At 39.3% G+C, this 22,284-nt stretch overlaps 1 protein-coding gene across 40 annotated transcripts in view; it reads right to left on the bottom strand.

Annotated features, from left to right (window-relative positions):
• Positions 1–34: 34 nt before the first annotated feature.
• TTLL5 (tubulin tyrosine ligase like 5) overlaps positions 35–22,284 on the bottom strand; it is a 280,680-nt gene continuing 258,430 nt past the window's right edge. For all 40 annotated transcript variants that reach the window (XR_011432241.1, XR_011432240.1, XM_070250190.1 and 37 more), the window contains one exon: positions 35–673. Coding sequence is in view for 24 of the 40 variants with exons in the window: in XM_070250190.1 (XP_070106291.1) it covers positions 651–673 (23 nt within the window). In the remaining 16 variants the exon portion in view is untranslated. The remainder of the gene's footprint in view (positions 674–22,284) is intronic.

Raw genomic sequence — 22,284 nt, 5'->3', positions numbered from 1 at the left:
ATTGTTGGGAAATTAGTAAATGGAAAGAAGAAAATAAAAATAGAATTACTTTATTAATTTTAGAAATCAGTAATTCCAAAGGGTGTCTTTACCGTGGCTCATGTGGGCAGCAGCACATTTTCTCCACTCTCCGGGAAACTCGTGATGTGAGCTCCCCTTCCCCCCAAACCCTGAAAGTGGAAGAACAACTCTGGTAGATAACGTTGGGATTTTAGGTTTGTAGGAAGCAAAGCTTAATACTGCAATCTGGAAAAGAAGAGGAAGCAAAATGCAAATAGCCAAAGAGCCTCTTTTATATCATCTCTGTGTGGTAGCAGGAGAGGGACAGAGAAGACCTAAGCAGGTTGGGGGCGGGGGTAAAAAGGGTAAAAGATACACGTGTGCTCTGACGGGGTATATAATGCATCAGTTGAATGTCCCCACTGCCAAGATCCATCACAACCCAGCTGATGTGTTTTCCTGTCGTCTCAGTAAAAGTCTGGATTGGCTACTGGCAACAGTAGTACTGCCACTTCTGCTCGAAGGCTCTGGGGACTGAGGCAGCAAAAAAATACCACGGCCCCCCTGCAGCGCTGGTGGACACTCCCCCCGCGGTCACACACCCAGGAGGAGCAGGAGCAGTGCACAGGTTCTTCCTCCGAGCTCGTGGCTCATCTTTTAGTGTGAGCAGGATCTGGAAAAGAGGAAAACAACTAAGTGACCGAAATGAGAGTGTGGGGGCTTACCTACTGCCAGCAACGTCTGCTTTAGTTAGCATTACTGAAGAATAAAGAAGTGGCCCAAATAAACGTAGTTCACCTTGCACAGAAAACTTTCAATTTTAGCCACTTTTGTTTGAAACCTTTCTGGAACACTCCTGTTCTGCTGCTGCTGCTTTTTTTGTGTAGTTCTCTTAGCTTTTTTTTCCTGGATGAGAACATTTTATCCCTTTTGCTTCTTAAATAGAAGATGCTAAAGATGTTAACCTTTTCTAGAAACTCAGGGTCAGCATTGTTAGCATTCAATATTGAACTGCATGGAGAAACTGCTCCATGTACACTTCTTAGTTTTTCTAAATCTTCTCTCAATGTTGGGTTGCCAGATAACACTCTGCCTTGTATCCCTGCCCCCATCCCCCCAGTGTACACCTACACCCACCACCCAGTGTAAGAAAAGGAACACTATTACTGTTACCCGGAATCCCCCATTAGATGCTCCCAAATCCTTCCCATTCCCACTATCCCGAATTTTGTGTCTATCCTTCCCTTGTTTGCTTTTCAAACTGGTTTATTTTCTGCATATATTTATATCCCTAAACATTGTATTGTTTGGTTTTATTTGGTTTTGAATTTTATTGTGCTGCTCTGACTATTCTGATATATGTCTTAGCACACAACTGCAAGAATTTCTCTAGGTATATACTCAGGAGTGGAACTGCTGTGTCATAAATTCTTGCATCTTCAACTCTAAAAATAAGGCCATATTAGTTTCCAAAGCCGTTATACCAACTCACCCCCGCCCCTCTGGCAATGGATGAGCTTCCCCCACTTCTCCATCTCTTCTAACGTGGAGGAATGGTATTGCCTGAGTTTAAAATTTTTTCGAAGAAAGTGAGTATACAATTGTATACTACTGTGCTTTTAATTAACATTTCCCTCATTAGGAATGAGGTTGTGCATCTTTTCAAGTATGTACTGCGCACAGATGTTTTTTCTTCTGTGAAATGTGTAGATGTGCCTTTTGTTTTTTTTCCTGGGTTGTCTATTGATCTTTTTAAAAACAGCTTTATTAGACATAATTCATATACCATACAATTCACCCATTTAACATGTACAATTCAGTGGCTTTTAGTCTAAGCAGAGTTGTGCATCCATCACCACAATCAATTCTATAACACTTTCATTGAAAGAAAGTGAAATCCCATACCTGTTAGTCATCACCCCACACATCTCATCCCCCAGCCCTAGGCAACCACTAATCTACTTTCTGTCTCTACAGATTTACCTATTCTGGACATTTCATATAAGTGGAATCAGACAATATGGTCCTTTATGTCTGATTTCTTTCACTTGGCATAATGTTTTCAAGGGTTATCACGTTGTAGCCTGTATCCGCACTCTTCCTTTTTATGGTTTAAATAGTATTTCACTGTGGCTATATGACGTTTTATTTATTCACTCATCCGTTGATGGGCATTTGGATTGTTTCCACCTTTTTGCTATTATTAATAATGCTGCTATGAACATTCATGTGCAAGTCCTTGTTCAGACATACGTTCTCATTTCTTTTGAGTAGATACATGTGTTATTGCTGGTTCATGTGGTAACTCTACGTTTAACTGTTTGAGGAACTGCCAGACTGTTTTCCAAAGCAGTGGCACCATTGTACAATCCCACTGGCAGTGCACAAAGGTTCTAATTCCTCCATATCCTCGCCAACACTTGTTATGGTCTGTCTTTTTGATTACAGCTGTCCTGGTGGGTGTGAAGTGGTATTCCACTGTGGTCTTGGTTTGAATTTCCCCAATGGCTAATGATATTGAGAATCTTTTCACATGCTTATTGGCATTCTATACCTTCTCTGGAGAGATGTCTGTTCGGATCCTTTGCCCGTTTTAAAAGTTGAGCTGTCTTTTTTATTGCTGAGTTGTAAGACTTCTCTATATATTCTCCAAACAAGTCTCTTACTACATACATGATTTGCAAATATTTTCTCTTGTTCGGTGGATTGTTATTTCATTTTCTTGATAGTATCCTTTGAAGCACAAAATTTAAGCACTTTGATCATGTCTAGTTTGTCTATTTTTTCTTTTGTTGCTTACACTTTTGATGTCATATCTAAGAAACTGCTTATTGATTTTTAGAAGGGCTTTGCTTAGTATCTGGATACTAATTTTTTGGTTCTATGTATTACAAACACCTTTACCTAATTTGTGACTTGTCTCTTCATTCTCATTATGGTATTTATTTTTAGAGGTTGTTTCAAGATTTATTAAGTTCTAAGAAAAATGCTACTCAGAGATAAAAATTAGATCACATTTCGATACACACTTAATAAGTGACCTTTTCAGAAAATGACTTTTTAAAAATGTTAAGACTTCCAGAAAATCCAGGACAATCACCATAAAAATAGATAGTTTCTTTAAAAAAAAGTCTTTAAATAAAAAATTTTAAACATACACAAAAAATAGAATACTACAAGATCCCTCCATGTTCCCATCATTTAGCTTCAAGAATTATCAACATTCTACCATTCTAGTTTCATATCTCTCCCCATGTTTTTTTCCTGGAGTATTTCAAAGCAAATCCAAGAAAACATATCATTTCACTCATAAATACTGGAGAATGTATCTCTAATGGATAAGGACTTAAGGGGGGGAAATCCAACAAAAATCCCACCATATGTTTATGATGTCTTAGCAAAGAAGTTCTTAATTTGAATAAAGTCAAATTTATCAATTTTACATCTTCAATTCTGGGGTCTAGTTTAAGGAGTCCTTCCCTTACAGTGAGATCGTAAGGATATTGTTCTATAACGTCTTGGGAAAGGTGTACACTTTCACCTTTCAAATTTAACTCTTTAATCCAACCTAAAATTGTGTGCAGTGTAAAACATTGATCTAATTCCATTTTTCCCGCACAATAACTAATTGTCCTAGCATTAGTTATTGACAAGCCCATCCTTTCCTCCTTTAATTGCAATGTCCCTCTGTCATAAACTGTTTTTATATAGGAGATTGGTTTTAGGTTTCTCTATTTTGTGCCAACACCACGCTCTCTTAATTACTTTAGCTTGATAATAATCTTGATAATCATTCTCAGTATCTGGTAAGACAAGTCACACAAGGCTCCCACTCTCATTCCTATTCTTTAGGGGACGAGGGTTATTCTTGGCCATTTGCTCTTCCTTGTAAATTTTAGAGTCAGCTTGTCAAATTAAAAAAATACATAAACAGCTTATACTCTCTCAAATCTATAGATCAATTTTGGGGAGAACTGACATCTTTACCAAACTGACTTTTAATCTATGAACCTATCTCTCCACTAATTTTTTTGAAGTGATTCTCAATAAGGTTTAATAATTTTTTTAATAATAGCTCTCACATATCTTTTGTTAGACTTTTCCCTGGGTATGTTATATGTTTTGGTGATTCTACCTTTGATACAAAGGATATCTTTTCTATAATCATATTTCACACCTGTTCATTGCTGATGTATACAAATGTAACTGATTTTGGAGAACTCTCTTATAAAGCTAATACTTTGTCTGAACATTCTTTTTGGGTTTCCAATCAGACAAATACATTATCTGAGAACAATGACAGATTTACCTCTTCCTTTCTGATTCCTGTGTCATTTCCTTCCGTCTTTTACTTCACAACTAGGACTTCCAGTGCAACACTCAATACAAGGGATGGTTCACTTGTCTTGCTCCTCACCTTAAAGTGAATGCTTTCAAAGTTTCCCAATCCGTAGCATGATGGGACCCTTGGATTTCTGTAGAGATGCTTTATTGTTAGGTTCCCTTCTATTCTTAGCTAGGAATTTTTTTAAGTCATGAGGATAGCATTCATTCAGAGGAGCATATGATATTTTTCCCCTTTAATCTGTTACTGCAGTAAAAAGGAAGAATAAAATCTTAAAAAAAAAAGATGATCTTGTAATTTGAACTTTTTTGGGGGACTGTCCTTGTTAGGATTTGATATTGAGATAATGACAGAGTTGGGAAGCGCTCTCTCTTTTCCTGTACTCTAGAATAGTTTGTAGACCATTGGGATATCTGTTCCTTGGATGTTGGCAGGATACACCAGTAAAACCATCAAATCCTGTGCTTTATTTGTCAGAAGATTTTTGTTCTTGATTCAGTTTCCTTAATAATTTAAAGGAATATGTGGGTTTTATATTTCTTCTTGAATAAATTTTTTTAAGTTAAATACTAAAATTGTATCCATCTCACCAAAGTTTTAAAAATGTATCATCAAGTTATTCATAATATCTTCCTACCACCTGTTTAATCTGAGGCATGTATAATAATGTCCCTATTTGTTCCTCTCAACTGTAGGTTTATCTTCTATTTTATCAATTTCCTTTATCTTTATTATTATTATTTTTCTTTACTTTTTACTTTTATTGGATTTATTTTGTTGTTCTTTTTTTAACTTCTTAAGCCAGGTACTTAGCACATTAACTTTCAGCTTCTCCCCTTTCCCTACTGTAAGTTTAAACTTTCCTTTAATATTGCTTTAGCTAAATTCCTCAAGTTTTTGATAAAAGCATTTTCTAATTATATTGTGATTTTATTGATGAGTTCCTTCTTAATTATATTTTTTATAGTTTATATTTTTTACAATTTACATTTTTATAGTTATCTCTTTTTAAAATTTATATAATTTTTTTAAATTTATATTTTCATAATTTATATTTTTTATAGTTACCTCTTTGTTATTGCACTGTGATCTGGGAATATGGTCTTTGAAATGTGATTTAAGGTCTAGTACCTAGTTTCTGCAAATACTCTGTACACTTACAAAGAATGTGTATTATGCATTTATTTACTGTGAGGTTCTATACACGTCTATTAGATCAAGCCTGTTAACTGTGTGGTTCAAATTTCCTAAAACATAACTGATTTCAGACTGCTTGATCTACCAATTACTGAGTTACATTAAAACATTCCAATATGAAGGTAGATTTGTCTATTTCTCTTTGTGGTTCTGTTAATTTTTTGCTCAAAATATTTTTCATAAATATGCATTTTATTTAATTTTAAAAATCAGTAAATATGCTAACTAAAATAAGTCAACAAGAAAAGGGCAAAAATTTTCCTGGCGAATCTTTAGCACTTTTTAGCCATAATGTAGTGACCCTCTTTATTTCTTGATGTGCTTTTTGACCTAAAATCTATTTTATCTGGTGAATATAGCTACATCCTCCATGTATCTTTTCCCAACCCTTTTTTCATCCTTTTTATATACTTAAATTTAGATATGTCTCTTTTTTTTTTTTTTTTTTAACAATTTTTTAAAATTGTTTTCCAAGGAAGATTAGCCCTGAGCTAACATCTGCTGCCAATCCTCCTCTTTTTGCTGAGGAAGACTGGCCGTGAGCTAACATCCCTGCCCATCTCCCTCTAGTTTATATGTGGGACGCCTGCCACAGCATGGCATGCCAAGTGGTGCATAGGTCCACACCTGGGGTCTGAACTGGCAAACCCCAGGTCACTGAAGAAGAACCTGTGAACTTAACTGCTGTACCACTGGGCCGGCCCCTAGATATGTCTCTTTTAAACAGCCTAAAAGTGGATTTTTAAAAATCTAGGCTGATGATATAACCATTTCTGGTTGATCATTTCCCCTGCCTCTACTGCTAGTACCTCCTGTCTGACGTAGCAGCCACAGTAATCCTGTTAAATCCAAAGTCGTCTCATGCACTCCTCTGCCCAGAACCCCGAGGACTCCCACTTCAATTCACCAGGTCCTTCACGATCTGCCCCGTCATCTCTTGAGTCTCGCCTATTCCTAGTCTCCTCCTCACTCCCTACACTGCAGCCCCACTGGCCTGCTAGTATTTCCCAAACACAGCAGGCACGATCTCCCTTCGAGGCATGTGCTCATTCTGTTCCCTCTGCCTGGAATTCCCTTGCCTACATATCCATCGGCTCATTCCCTTACCTCCTTCAGGTCTTTACTCAAATGGCACTCTCGCTGACTACTCTATGGAGAATATGACCCTCCCTACTCTCTGTCTTCTTTCACTGCTGTATTATTTCTCTAGAACACTCACCACTATCTAATGTACTATTTGTGTTACTTATTTGGTTTGTTGTCTCTCTCTTCTATTAGGGATTTTGGGCTGTTTTGTTCACTGCTCTGTGCTGTGTGCCTAGTGCCTAGACTAATGTCTAGTACATAGGAGGTGCTCAGTAAATATTTGTTGAATGAATGAATAAACGAATGAGTCTTTAGCTGGAACATTTAGTCCACTCATATTTTTGTAATTACTAATATTTTTATTTATTTCTACTGTCTTCAGTTGTGCTTCCTATCTGGTTTAGCTTTTCTGTTTTTTTTTTTTTCTCTCCTTTTGGATTTATTTTTTTCTCATTCAATTTTCCCTCTGCTACTTTGGAAGTTTTAAATTTCTATTCTTTTGGTAGTTACCTTATTCATTTTAGCATTTGTATATATTAACTATGTGAAGTTGAAATTAGTCAATCTCTTATTTTCACTGTATGATACCAAGTCAGACTACCTAACTGATCAGACCCTCCCCTTGATTTACACGATATTTTCATCCCCCCCTTTTTAACCTCACAAGAACATTATCATCACTTTATTGGTCATTATGTTTATATTTGCCTGTATTTTTACACATTCTTTAGGATTATTATTATTTTTATTGAGGTAACCTTGGTTTATAATATTGTATACATTTCAGGTGTACATCATTTTATTTTGATTTCTGTGTAGACTACATCATGTTCACCACCCAAAGACTAATTACCATCCATCACCATACACATGTATTTTTACACATCTTTGCTCATAATTCTTCCTTGCATCTCAAATACCATTCTTTAGACTCTTTCCTTTGGTGAAAGTTTACTAGTGACAAATTCTTTTAGGTTTTATGTGTTGGAAAATGTCTTTATTTCATCCTCATCCTTGAAAGATATTTTTGCTTAAAATACATTTCTGGTTTGGCAATTATTTTCTTTCATCAATGGCAACATTACACTGTATTTTGGCTTCCACTCTTGCTGTTGAAAAGTATGCTGTCCATCAAACTGGCATTCCTTGGGCGAGCCTTCTTCTCTCTCTCGCTGCCTTTAACATCTTTTCTTTGTCTTTAATATTCTAAAGTTTCAGTGTCGTGTGAATGGGTGTAGATTTTTTGTGAGTTACTACAATCTGTGTATCTCACATTAGTTCTGGAAAATTTTTAGCCATTCTCTCTTAAGATATTGTCCCTGTCCCCTTTTTCCTTTCCAGAACTCCGATTACGTATCTATTAGGCCTTCTCACTTGTTTTTTCACTTTTTTTTTCTGTGCTGCATTCCAGATAATTTCTTTAAATATATCTTTGCGTTCATTAAGTCTCTCTTCAGCTGGGTCTACTTTTCAGTTAAGCCCATCCATTGATTTTTAAAAAAACTTTTAATTACTATATTTTTTCAACTCTAAAAGTGCTACTTAGTTCTTTTTCAAATCTGCTTGGTCATAATTTTTTTTTTTTAAAGATTTTATTTTTTCCTTTTTCTCCCCAAAGCCCCCCAGTACATAGTTGCATATTTTCAGTTGTGAGTTCCTCTAGTTGTGGCATGTGGGATGCTGCCTCACCATGGCCTGATGAGCAATGCCATGTCCGTGTCCAGGATCCGAACTGACGAAACCCTAGGCCACCGAAGCGGAGCGGGCGAACTTAACTACTTGGCCACCGGGCCGGCCCTCCTTGGTCATAATTTTAATCTCTTGATTTTACTCATACTTTTACTCCCGCCTTTAATTTCTCTAAACATATGAGAAAATTTATTTTTTATTATTTGTCTGATAATTTCAAGATCTTAGTTTTGCAGGTCTAATACTGTTATGTTATTTTTGTTGGCTTTTGCTTATGGTACCATATTGCCTTATTTGTTTTGTGATTTTAAACTGTGATCTCACCGTTCCTAGAACTTTAACTATAGGAATTACTTGAGATTTGAGTTGAAGGAGGATTCTTCCAGAAAAAAAAAATACGCATTTGATTCTATTAGGTGCCTGGGGCCACTACCAGCTCTCAGGACTACCTTAAACTAAATTCTCAGCTTGAAGTTTTCCAGGCCACCGAGGGAATATGAATTCATGCCCAAACTAACAGGAGGCCCAGCCTGTGGTCATCAACTATCAGGGAAGAGGGCCCTCCCCGATGTCACCCAGCACCCAGCTCAGGACAGGCAGTTTGCTTTCAGCGCCTGAGCGGGTGGAGGGGAGGCAGGAGAAGTCAGCTTATTCTGGTTGACCTTTACGTGGAGAACACAGCCCTTTTGGGTCCATCTTTATATGAAAGGTCTCCCACTAGACTCTCCACCTTGGGATTTGCCTGTTGCTCTGTATGCCCTTCCAGAAGTCTGGTCTGGGGCTGCCACGATCCCACTCCTGCCTGGTGACCCAGTGCTGGGGTCAAAAGGGCAGGAAAGGTACAAGACAACAATGTTACTGCATTTTCTCCCTCACTGCCTCTGTGGTCATGATCACAGCCGGCTCTTTTTTTGTAGGACTTTGACAAACCAGTCATTGAAGTTAATCCATCATCTTCTTTCCTGCTTTGATGTCCTAGCCTGGAAATTCTTTCTGTTGTTTGGTCAAATATCTATGGATCATACTGTCTATTTAAACACTCAGTTGGCATTTACCAAATAAACAAAGTTACATCTTATTATGTTAATTCTAAAGTCAACAAGCAAGAAAAACATAAAATATCATCAGGATTACACTTAAAACTCTTAACACACCTGTAAAATACATTATACTAGTTTGGCAACTATCAGAGAGTCCAACAAACCCAATTTTTCTTCCAGCCTGCTGTTCTTCCATTAGCACCACCAGATTAAAGTAACTGGCTTGTGTTACTTTACGATAATGAATAAAAATATTTTTAAACACTGTGAGTGACATTTGCCAAGGTGAACTCCACTCCACGAGGCATCCAGGAATGGAGAACTGCTGAGGGGATAGCAGAGTCACACTTCATGCTCACTTTGAGGCTTAAGTCCCCTTAGAGGAATGGAGGACAGACTGTCGTAAACTGTCTAAATCATTCTTTCTCTCACTTTTTTGGTGGGTGGAGAGGGACTTTGTCTTGCATATATTGCTCACTCATTTCCTCTGCAACACTCTTTCAAGCGCAGAGACCACATCTTACAAATCTTCACATGACCCGAGCTCCTAGCATCTTGCCATGTGAATATTTACATGGGGGCTGCTTGGTAAATACTCGATTGCCTGATGTGGGAAATGATCAATGGCAGTGCTCCTATGGGTAGCAAGACTTCCAACTAACAAGACAAACTATGCTTCTGCCAGCAGCAAAAGGCCTGTGTGGCGAGCGGCAATCCACACTCCAGACCAGTGCTCCTCACACCCACCAGCTGACTGAAGGACAGGGACGCAGTTTTTCACTTAGATCATCTGACTCACAGCTTCTCCAGTTGAGAAAAGACAGAGAATTCATCATGACTTCCACGCCAGTAAAGAAGGCCCAGACCTCAAAAAATATGAACATATAACTGGAGTTATTTTTCTCCCTCCAAGGTCTGAGGTGAATAAGAGAAATAAAATTAAAAACTTAATTTTAAAATTACCGAAATGTAGAAGTCTTTAGATTTGTTCCTAAGGCCTTTCCAATAAGTCAGATTGGCCCTAGTAGGATCTTCTGGCAATGTCCTGGTTTGATAACAACGGGAATGAATGAATCAATTTATTTATATCCTGAGTGACATTACGAGAAAGGGACAGCTGTGGAGCGAGGGCCAACCTGCTGGCCCCTCACCTTCCTGGGCACAGCTCCAGTATGTAGGAATGAACAACACAGGCACAAGAGCATCGGATCCGTTTCATGAAACCCTGCCTGGCTGACACGAAGGCGCCGGGCACAGCTGCGAGAGGTCTGTTCAGAGCAAAGGCAGCCCCTGAGTGACTGAAATGCAGCCACGAGGGGGAGGGGAGCTGGCTGACCACAGCAGCACCACTGAGGTCGCGGGCCTGCCCAGAAATCCTTCGTAATTGCTAATCAACAATAGAGGCACTTGGTTTAACTCTTACATGATAAAACCAGCGTGGGCTCAAGTGGCCATCTATGGGGGAGATTTACTTCCTACCTGCAAATGAGTATTGAATAGTTTTAATAAAATGCTATTTTAAGATATTCTACTATAAAGAACTAAAGTTATGTATGCAATAAGCCTAATTCTTCCAAGAAAAAATGTACACAACTAATTTCTGAAAGTATATTTAAGTCTTACAAACCATAAAAACCAAGTTCCCCTTATTCTGGTTCATTTTCTTATTACAACAAACCAGTAAGACGGGCACGATAAAATTACATCACGGAAGAGAAGGATCTAAATCTATCTCAATGACTTTCAAATGTCACTCAGTGAATAGTGTTCCTTTTCGTAACTACATGTAGATGGTGAGTATCCTAAGGGCAGACAATTTAATATATTTGCAGAGTTTTCTTTTTTTTACATAAGGATATTTAATAACTTCCCTTTTATGGAAATTTAAAAACTGTAAGGCTGATCTAAATCAAAGTTCTTGGGATCTAATTCTACGATCTATCTGCATCTATCTAGTTCTGATGCATAATTTACTTAAGCATAACTGATATATTTATAGATATATATTTATATATAATGTATGTGTCTATATATATAAAATCTGGATTTAGAAAATAAATCACTGAATCATTAAAAGGAAAATGATTTATTTCACAAAAAGTTTCTTTCGTAAAAAGATTTAATATCCTTATAGAGAGTTCTAGAAATGAAGAGTGATAGAGTAACACAAGGCTACAGGCTTAAATCTGACTTCTGCCTTCTAATATTTGGGATTTAATAATAATGATTATTGTTTTCTGACTACAAGACAAATACATGCTCACTGTAGAAAAATCTTTGGAGAGGTTTAAGAATGGATTTTTATATAGCTTTGAGTTCAAAAGAACTGATGTACAGAGGGATCTTGTCTATTCCAGAACAATTTATAACCTAATAAAAATTCAGTCTCAATCCTCCTGAAGTAGATGGGGCATTAATTCAGAAAGGGCACTGGATACTGGTTCTTTGCCTAAAGATCAGAACAGCAGACTTTCAATTACCTGAGGAAGGTAAACGAAGGGGCCCTAGACCAGTGACTTTCAAACTTCTTTTTTTACTGCAATGCATAGTAAAAAATACATCTTACATGAACAAACACATAAACATCTTTATGACTTAAAAGTCTCACAAAACAATTCTTACTTATATTATAGATGGACCCTGGTATTTTTCTTTCTATTCCATTCTGTTTCATTGTGGGGAAGCAGGTAGGATGGAGAAATGATGGTTATGACCATCATAATATGTGGTATGCTGGTAAATGTTTAACAACTGGCTCTCTGTGGTAAAACAAACAAGTAAAAGCCCCCACTGTGTGTTGCTGGCTGACTTCTACCACAGCTGAGGCAGAATTGAGAAGAGGCATGCTCCCTGGCTCTCGAGAGCCTGCTGTGACCACCTAATTGATCTGATGACCCACTGGTAGGTCATGACCCACAGTTTAAAAACCACTGCTCTGGAGTCTAGACAATCAAACTCCTCAGCAGTTCACAGGAAACTGAGAGGGGCTGCAGATACTGTTTCCAGGAGGTACTGAATTAGAGTGCACATGCGAGTGAGGACAAGCTGCCCGGGTGCTACAGGGGACCGCCTCCTGCCCACTCTGATTTAGGCATCTCTGAACTACCCTGCCTTCAGCTTCCCCCAAACTGATCATCTTGGGAAAGTGAGAGGTAAGAGCAGGAACCTGAGGAAAATCACAGTTGTTCAGAGCTTCAGTTTCTTTCTCTGTAATGTGGGAATAATAACTGTGTGCTTCACTGGATTGTTGTAAGGGCCAAATAAGATAATCCTTATGAAAGCATTCTGAAACTTATAAAGCACTCTATAGATAGTATCCATAGGAAAATGATTCCATTTAACAAAATTTTATTCACAGGCAATTTAAAAATATCACCTGTCTTAGCATCTGAGCTCATCACTCATTCCCGCTCTCTGGATCTCTTCTCTGTGGGTCTCTGAGATTCTGAAATATCTGGGTGCCTTTGAAGGCTGCCTCCTCGGACTTCTCCACTGGCTCCTTTTTCTCCTCTGCATTTTGCTGATCTTTTTTACATTCTTTCCCTCCAAGAATTTATCCACCCACAGCTTTAACAGGTAGCTCTGTGAGGACCACTGTTAAACTCTACATCTGCCTCTAACTTCTCCCTGGCTTTTGAGAAGACTTTTCTGAGTTTACTGTTCAGCTGTCATCTCAAACTTGACTTTTAAAATGCTAACAGAATTATCTGTCCCGCTCATCCACAATGCTGGGGGCTCTAATTCCGTCAATGGCGCTAGTATCATCTCAATTACCAGGGTTTACTTTAAAAGAACTTCAACCACCTTACACTCATTAGGATGGCTAATTACAAAAAAAAGGAAATAAGAGTCAGTAAGGATGTGGAGAAACGGAACCCTTGTGCACTGCTGCTAGGAATGTAAAATGGTGCAGCCGCTGTGGAAAATAGTATGATGGTTTCTCAAAAAATTAAAAGCAGAATTACGAAGCAATTCAGCAATTCCACTTCCGGGTATATACCCCAAAGAACTGAAAGCAGGTATTTGTACACTCATGTTCAGAGCAGCATTATTCACAACAGTCAAAAGGTGGAAGCAACTCAAGTATCCATTGATGGAAGAATGGATAAACAAAATGTGGTATATACACAGAACAGAGTATTATTCAGCCTCACAGGAAGGAAATTCTGATGCATGCTACAACATGGATGAACCTTGAGGCATTATGCTAAGTGAAATAAGCCAGCTACAAAATGACAAATATTGTATGATTCCACTTATATGAGGTACCTGGAGTAGTCAAATTCACAGAGATAGAAGGTAATGGCTGTCGCCAGGGCTGAGAAAGGGAAGAATGAGGAATTATTTTTTAATGAGTACAGAGTTTCAGGTGTGCAAGATGAAAAAAGTACTACAGATGGATGGTGGTGATGGTTGCACAAGGATGTGAATGTACTTAGTCCACTGAACTGTACATTTAAAAATGGTTAAAATGGTAAATTTTGTTACATGTATTTTGCCACAATTAAAGATATTCAATAATAATAGATATTGACCTATCACTTATTCTGCTCCAGGTACTATATCAAGTATTTACTGCATGCATTGTCTTCTTTAACCCCATATTTCCACAGATGCTAAGAAGCTAAGGATGGAAAATAGGGGAAATGCATGTTTTTTGTCTGCCTAGCATTCTTTTCCACCTCCTTGTGGTTTCAGCTCCTTTTACTTCCTTTGGGAAACTGCTCCCCAACTCCTCTATTCCAATCAGGTGACTACTAGATCAGGTGATTCCAAATGTTAGTCCCATAACCTCGTGATCACAAAAGTTGGCAAGTGATCCAGACCTGGCCAAAGTCCCTGTCCCTTTGTCCACAGGAATTGCCTTAAGAGGTGGTCATGTCATTCAAGCCAAGCCAATCACAGCCCTTCCTTAGGATTTATACATATTAACATAGAGAAAAGCTCTCTTTACTTTGTGGTCATTAAGCTGGAAAGATAAGGTTTGAGCTGCTCAAACTACAAGCTTCCATCTCATCTTGCTACATGGGAAAATCATAAAAAGAAGGAAAGAGGGAGGTTAATGAAGGTGTGAAGAGAAATGAAAATAGACAGAGAAAGAGAGAGAAAGGATTTTAGGCAGAGAGGAATGGAGAGAAAGATCTGACCATGCTTAGTTCTTGGATCCATCCTAATCTTCTCTGGTAACGTCAGTCAATAAGTCCCCCTTTTCTTAGGTGTCTGAGCTGAGATTTGTTACTGCAACCAAAAGTATTCTGGATACCACCAATGGAGGCTGAGATGTCAGAATCATTAGAATGAAGGTGAAAGCTGAAGTTCTGAGAATGAATAAAATAATAAGCCCAGAGAAAGAAAACACAGAGGAGAAAAACCCAGGAGCAGAAATGACCCAATGTTACTCATCAGAAGGGCCACTTTGATCTCTGCTGGAGCAAAGTGCACTCAGGCATTTGGTAGAAAATTAATCTTGGAACTGTGTCCTCTCCATTTTCTAAAGAGTACCAGAGGAAGGAACACACAAGCCTCAGCTAAAAAACGAGGCAGGAAGAAACATTCCTCAGAGGACTGCTGTGACGATTAAGTGAAAAAAATCCACGTAAAAGCCACAGCACCTGCGATACGGCGGGTGTTCAACAGTTGCCATTACTATCATGATTTCTCACACTCTGATGACAGGAAGAAGAGAAAACTGGAAAACTCAAATTACGAGTGAGAGAATAGAGCATGAGTTTGAAGGCCTTATATAGTAACTCAAATTTTATTTCTTCAAGAGCTCTCTTTAAAAAACTGTTTCTATTTGTGTTTTTAAAAAGTAATCCATGCACAAATTAAAAAAAAAAAAAACAATACAAAAGGGTATAGAATTAAAAGTGTCTCTTCTACCCTAGACTCTTGTTCCTGGTGTGTGTGTGTGTGTCCTTCTCAGAATAGTCCATGCACAAACACATATTCCTTCTCCCCTTTTTATACAAACGGGAACATAACCTACAGGGGATTTTTTTTTGGTATTTTTACTTAATAATATATATCAGAAATTGTTCACCACCAACATAAACATTTACTTTAGAACTCTTTAGGTAATCCACAGAAATAACACAAATTCCAAGACACCTTTTTAGTGGGTCATCTTCTGAGATCCTCCCACCTTTAGTTCCACAGCTTTTTGGAAGGAAAATCGAAATGTACCCTAGAATCAGTCTGTCATCTTGTTATCGCGCAACGAGGAGATAACAGGAAACAGCTTCTTCCTCTCTTAAAACAAAGGGCCACTCAAGGGGGAGTTCCAGTGAAGCAGAAGCCACATTACTGGAGCTTACTGTTGGGGAGGTTATTACAAGAGAGAGCTCTTCGGGAGCTCAGAGAGGTAAGGGGAGGGTTTAAGCTCATCTGAGCATCAGTGGAGAGACCAAAAAAAAGGCTGCTGGGGAAAAGAAGTTCGACTTTGGTTGGGAATGATGACAGCTTTGCCACACAGATTCTGATGGTTAGACAAACATGAGACAATCAAGCTGACAAAGCTACTAATTTTAGAGGCTAAAGCTACTGGAAACTCAGTGTACTTACGGAGGACTCAGATGTCAGCCCACTATCACCTCAAGCAGACGTCCTCTGGATCCTTTGAACTAAGCTCAGGTTCAACGATCGCCCACCCTTCTCCTGTTAAAGGTCTTCCTATTAGTTCTTGAAAGCCTCCTGAATATGTCTGTTACTTTATATTTATCTTCCAAACTAATCCATACAGCCCACTAATCATTCTTATTACTCTTTAGTGGGTTTTCTAAAATGTATCATCTCGCTGGGAATCATGGTTCATTGCCTGCCCATCTCTAAGCTACGATCCTGTATCCTTCTCCTTGTTTACTAACAATAAAAGAACGATTAGAGCAGTTTTTCAACCTTTTACGACCTATGCTCCATCAGCCAAGAAGATTTTGCTCAGTTTTACCTTCTGTAGTTTGTTTTATGAAAATTATGTTTCTTCGTACTTTCCATGCATAAAATTATGTTACAGCTTGATTATGTTTTTTTTTTTTGAGGAAGATCAGCCCTGAGCTAACATCTGCCTCCAATCCTCCTCTTTTTTGCTGAGGAAGATTAGCCCTGAGCTAACATCCATGCCCATCTTCCTCTGCTTTATATGTGGGAGGCCTGCCACAGCATGGCTTGATGAGCCGTGCATAGGTCCATGCCCAGGATCCGAACCCATGAACCCTGGGCCTCCAAAGCAGAGCGTGTGAACTTAAACACTACACCACCAGGCCGCCTCCGACTATGCTTTTTTTTTTTTAACTCCCCTCCTCTTTTTCCCCTCACCCTGTTCTTGGTATGCACCCCTGGTTGAGAATTGCTATATTAGACATAGACTTAAGGATTCATTGTACCATTCCTTTTCAATCTAATCCATAAAATGCTCCTTTTCCCCCCCAGAAAATCTTATCCTAAATGTTAAAATTTTATATGTTCCAGATCAGAACAATCTTAACTTCACAGAACAATATAATAGATCATATCAGTCGGAGTGCCCATGTATTTGATGAAGTTGAATCTACTTTATCATGTAAAAATTGCCAATTTGTCCATCTCTTAACTTTTTAATTTTACTTTATTGAAAACAAAACTAAACTAGTGTGTTGGCAGATTTTAAGATGCTCTCCTGTGATTCCTGGTGCCTGGTATCTGTGCCCTTGTGTATCTCCTCCCCTTGAGTACGGACTGGACTTACTAACTCACTTCTAACAAGGAGAATACGGCAGAAGTTATGAGACGTCACTTCCAAAACTAAGTTACAAAAAGACTGTGGCTCCTGCCTTGGGTGTTTGCCCACTCTCTCAGGCACTGCTTGCCCAGGGGAGGCGGCTGCCACGTCATGAGGCAGCTGGATCCATTTGCTAGAGCTGCCATAACAGCATACCACGGACTCAATGGCTTCAACGACAGAAGTTAATTTCCTCACAGTACAAGAGGGTAGATGTCCAAGATCACGATGTGCACAGGTTTGGTTCCTTCTGAGGCCTTGCTCCTTGGCTTGCAGATGGCCATTGTCTTCTTGTGTCCCCACAGGGTCTTTCCTCTGTGTGAGTGCATCCCTGCTGTCTCTTTGTGCGTCCCAACTTCCTCTTCTTATAAGGACACCAGTCAGATGGGACGAGGGCCCACTCTAGCATCCTCCTTTTGACTTAATCACTGCTCTAAAGGCCCTATCTCTAAATACAGTCACATTCTGAGGGACTGGGGGTTAAGGCTTCAACACATGGACTTGGGGATGGGGCCTCATTTCAGCCCATGCAGAGCCGTTTGGAGAGGCCAAGAGGAAAGAGGCCTGCCAACAACACGCGAGTGAGCTTAGAAGCGATCCCACAGTTGAGCCTTCAGAAGAGATCACAGCTCTTGGCCGACAGCTTGACTACAAGTTCACGAGACACCCTGAGCCAGAGGCACCCAGCCAAGCTAGGATGCCTGACCCACAGAGCCTGTGAGACAATAAAGGTGGTTTTAAGTCATAAGTTTTTGGGTAAAATTTGTTATGCAGCAAAAGATAACTAACGCAACCAATAACCTCACGTACCAACAAAGAAAAACCTACATTAACTGGAATGCCTAGGCAAAGAATATTGTGGCTACTTGAACTTTCTTGTTAATTGGGGTTAATGCCAATTGTTTTTGGTTGTTTCAAAACTTGCTGCAAATGAATCAGTGTACTTTCCTGGCAAAAATAACGGAGTCTTTGTGACTGATGATTGAGACTGTTCTGGGTGTCACTTGACAGTAAAAAAAATCATCAACAACATTTTCACACGCAATATCTCATCTAGTTTCATAGCAACCCATGAGGAAGACAAGCAGCTATTTAATTCAGGTGCCAAGCAAAACACCTGACATGATAAGCACTCAAAAATATTTCTAAATGAATGTATTTCCATTTTATAGATGACAAAATTGAGCCTAGGGAAGTCCATCAACTTGCTCAAGATTGCACGGTTACTAAACAGCAGGTACGGTAACAGAATTCAAGTCAAGGATTTTTTCTACCGTACCATGTCATCTTATATATTTGCTATTTGCATCTTTCTTCCTTGAAGTTATGGGCAAAAACATTTTGTAAAAAATAATGAAATTTTCAGTTAACTTATACTTTATTTTACGTTTTTTTCCTATGGGGGCTGTCTTGGGATGAATGAAAAGTAGATATAAGCAAACAACTACATTCTGAAAATGGTCAATTAATAAAGTTCGAGCACATACACTCTAGGTTGCTACTGAGTCAATTCCAGAAGATTTATATTTAAATCTTCTTATCTTTTTAACCATCAACGAGCAGTGGATATAACACCTCTGGCTTATTACAGACAGGTACTCCATCCTATGCCTGTTTTTTTTCCCCATATAGGTTTCTGGGTGAATGAAAGAACACAGGCCCTGAACACTAGGAAAAAGCTGACTGCAAACATGGCATGGAGTTTCTCTGTTTCCTCTTAGAAGTCCGAGGGATAGAGAGGAGTATAGAAATAGTTGTTAAAATACTCATAATTTATAGGATATGAACGTTGCACAGTTGATCCTAACACCGTCCAGAGACTTATTTATGCTAAATCTTATACTAGCAAGAGATATTGATCTTTTATCCCACATTCACTTGCTGCACAGCTACTGCACACCAGCATGTGAGAAGCGTTGGTGACATGGAGGTGAACGGCATATCTAATCCCTCTGCGAGTTTACAACCTAGTGGTAGAGGCCAACAAGTAAAATAAAATATTTTAGCAAATTCTACTACAGAGGAAGGCAAAGGGTGCCAGAGGAGTTGATGGTAAGAGATGCAAGTGGGTGCGGGGTCAGGGAAGGACTTTGGAAGAGATGACAAGATCTGAGAGTGAAAGCAAGGGTGGGAGTTAGCCGAGGGGAGATGGGATTTCTATGAAGAGGAAACGTTTTATGTAAGGAAGTCTGAGATAGTGTGGCGAGTAGTTTAGAACGACTGGAGTTGGAAGGTTTGTGTTGGGGGAGTGGTGGGAAATCTGGGGAGAGAAGAGAGCAGCCCACAAAGGACTATGGTTAAGGAGTTTGCACTTTTTCTTTTTGAAGATTAGCCCTGAGCTAACATCTGCCAATCCTCTTTTTGCTGAGGAAGACTGGCTCTGAGCTAACATCTGTGCCCATCTTCCTCTACTTTATATGTGGGACGCCTACCACAGCATGGCGTGCCAAACAGTGCCATGTCCACACCCGGGATCCGAACCGGCGAACCCCGGGCTGCTGAAGTGGAATGTGCGAACTTAACCACTGCGCCACTGGGCCGGGCTCTGAGTTTGCACTTGAAAGGGAGCTTTCCAAGACTTTTTAGTAAGGAAGCATCATAACTATAACTGTTTTTAAAAGATCGCCTTAAGAGCGGCGTGGAGGATAAAAGTGGGATGAGACTGAGGGTGAAGAGATCCGTATGGAAAACACTGTAGTAATTCAGACGAAGTAATATGTGCCTGAATGAAGGCAGTGGAAATGGATGAGAGTGGACTGAAGATCTGACAAGTATGTAAAGGGAAAGCATAACAACTGATAACCACCTAGATACATGGAATGAGGGGAGTTACTGGAAGGATTCTTAGGTTTCTGGCTTCACCTTTGAGGAGGGTGAACAGGCAGGGACCACAGGAGGAGACCTTGTGTCTGAGAGGATGAGGAGCTCAGGTTTGAGATGGCTTTGAGATGACCGTGAGACACTCAGGAGAGATGACTAGAGGTGGCTAGGAAGCACAGATCCAGAGAGAAGTCTGGGCTGGAGAAGGGCGGCCACGTACATGTTTTATGTATATGGTACTCCAGAATTGTGCAGTGCACAACTGATCTGTGAAGCCATACCTGACAGCCCTGGCTGGTGACACAGGTTTCAAACTGGTACAAGTCAAATATGGATGTCAGCCGAAACCATGGGAGAGGACCAAAGACAGGATTCTAGAGAATGAAAGTCAAAGTAAGCAACGGATGAAGAATTTTATAAAGGAGCTGCCAGAGAGGGGAGAAAGGGGGAAGCCAACATTATAAAAAACTCCTATTATTAAAGACCAACACTTTAAATGTGTGGATCGTATTTCTTTAGACTGAGTGAGGAAGTAAACCATCCTTATTTATTCCTTACAAGATTTATTATTAGCTATACTTTTTTGGGGGGCGCGGTGAGGAAGATTGGCCCTAAGCTAACATCTGTTGCCAATCTTCCTCTTTTTGCTTGGGGAAGATTGTTGCTGAGTTAACATCTGTTGCCAATCTTCCTCTATTTTATATGTGGGACACTGCCACAGCATGGCTTGAGGAGTGGTGCTAGGTCCATGCCCAGGATCCGAACCTGCAAACCCCAGGCTGCCGTAGCAGAGCATGTGAACATAACCACTATACAACTGGGCCAGCCCCTAAGCCATACTTCCTAATGATGTTATTCAGGATTGGCTGGCTAAGGTTGATCTTAGCCAGAACTTAATTTTAGCCTCAATATTTATACCACGTACCACTACTTCCTCAAGGTGCTAAAAGTACTATCTTTGCCTGATCCTATTTTCACACTTTTTTCCCTCATATATCTTCCCATCTGACCCCTGATCAGTTGTTACTTCACTTTTCTTTTCATGTTTTACTTACATTGCTGCCTTGAGGTCCTTGTTCTCTGCATCTTCTCAGTAGCTATTTAATTAATAATATATACTAAGATTTCTCAAAACAAGAATTTGTAATCATTCTTCTGAGTCATTCTGAAATCTGGAATTCTATTTTTCCTTGTGTATATGTTTATTCTCTGAATTAAGGTTTACGGATCTTGTGATTTATTTAGTTTATTATTCCTTATGAGCACCTAACAGTGTGCTGAGCATAATTATTCATAGAAAATTCCCACCACATCCTTAAAGGCCATATGAGAACTCTAAACAGTGGAAATGTGGAAGCAGAAAACAGATGTTGCAGAAAACTTTTCAAAACTCTAGTTACAAGCCTGTGTTGGTCTGAATAATTGCTTTGCTCTTAAGTTGAGTTTTTAAAGCTAGAAGTTACCTTGTCACATATGAAATTATTTTTCATTTTCCCAAGAATGAAATTTGAAAGTTGAAAAGTTACTTTAAATTGAGGTTGGTAAACATGGCATGTGACAGATTATAGATTTGTAGCATTCTGGAGTTGAACTTCATTTCTTAAAGTGTCAAGATATTAATTAGCATCACAGGAAAAACCATTCCAGGTCAGATACATTTGAGAAATGCTGGGTGAAAAACAAGGTTCTTTATGGAAAGACTCCTCAGAGCCTTTAATACACTAACAGACGTTATGACTCTTTAATGAACGGCACAGAGTAAGTGGCACTTCTCAAACTCATCAATGGCACTTCTCAGACTGAACGCACTTTGGGAAACATTGCCCCAATTTTAGAGATAAGGGCCCTGAGCCTAAAGAGGTTTGGTGACTTGCCCAAAATCATACAAATAGTAGCAAAGGTGAGACGGGAGCCAGTTCCTCTGATTTTTAAGTTGAGTCCTCTTTCCATTATACTGCACTGTTGGTATGCCACTTACTTTTTATCCTAAGCCCTTCATGGAGAGCAGAACACAAAATTGATACCACTGACCCACCAAAACTCTGACTTCCAAGACTGAGAGATTTCCTCCTTCTGGAGCATCGACAAGACGATCTTTCTGGGAGTCTGTCAGCTGCTCTGCGGCCATGAAACAAACCGTGGGGGTGGGGAGGGTGCACAGGAGGTGGAGCTCCCTTTAGGATGCTTAAAAGAAAAATGGATTTATGCCGAGGATAATTCCTGGAACAGATGTGAAACCAAATACTTCATATCACAATCCTGCCCCCACCCTTCTGAAAGGGAAATGAAATAGCAGGATTAACCTGCTCTTCATCAGATCGTGCTTTGTTTCTTTCAAAAATCCCATGACC

Source organism: Equus caballus, chromosome 24, assembly GCF_041296265.1.
Source record: "Equus caballus isolate H_3958 breed thoroughbred chromosome 24, TB-T2T, whole genome shotgun sequence".
NCBI classification, from domain to species: domain Eukaryota; kingdom Metazoa; phylum Chordata; class Mammalia; order Perissodactyla; family Equidae; genus Equus; species Equus caballus.
This window is presented reverse-complemented; position numbering and strand designations above follow the sequence as displayed.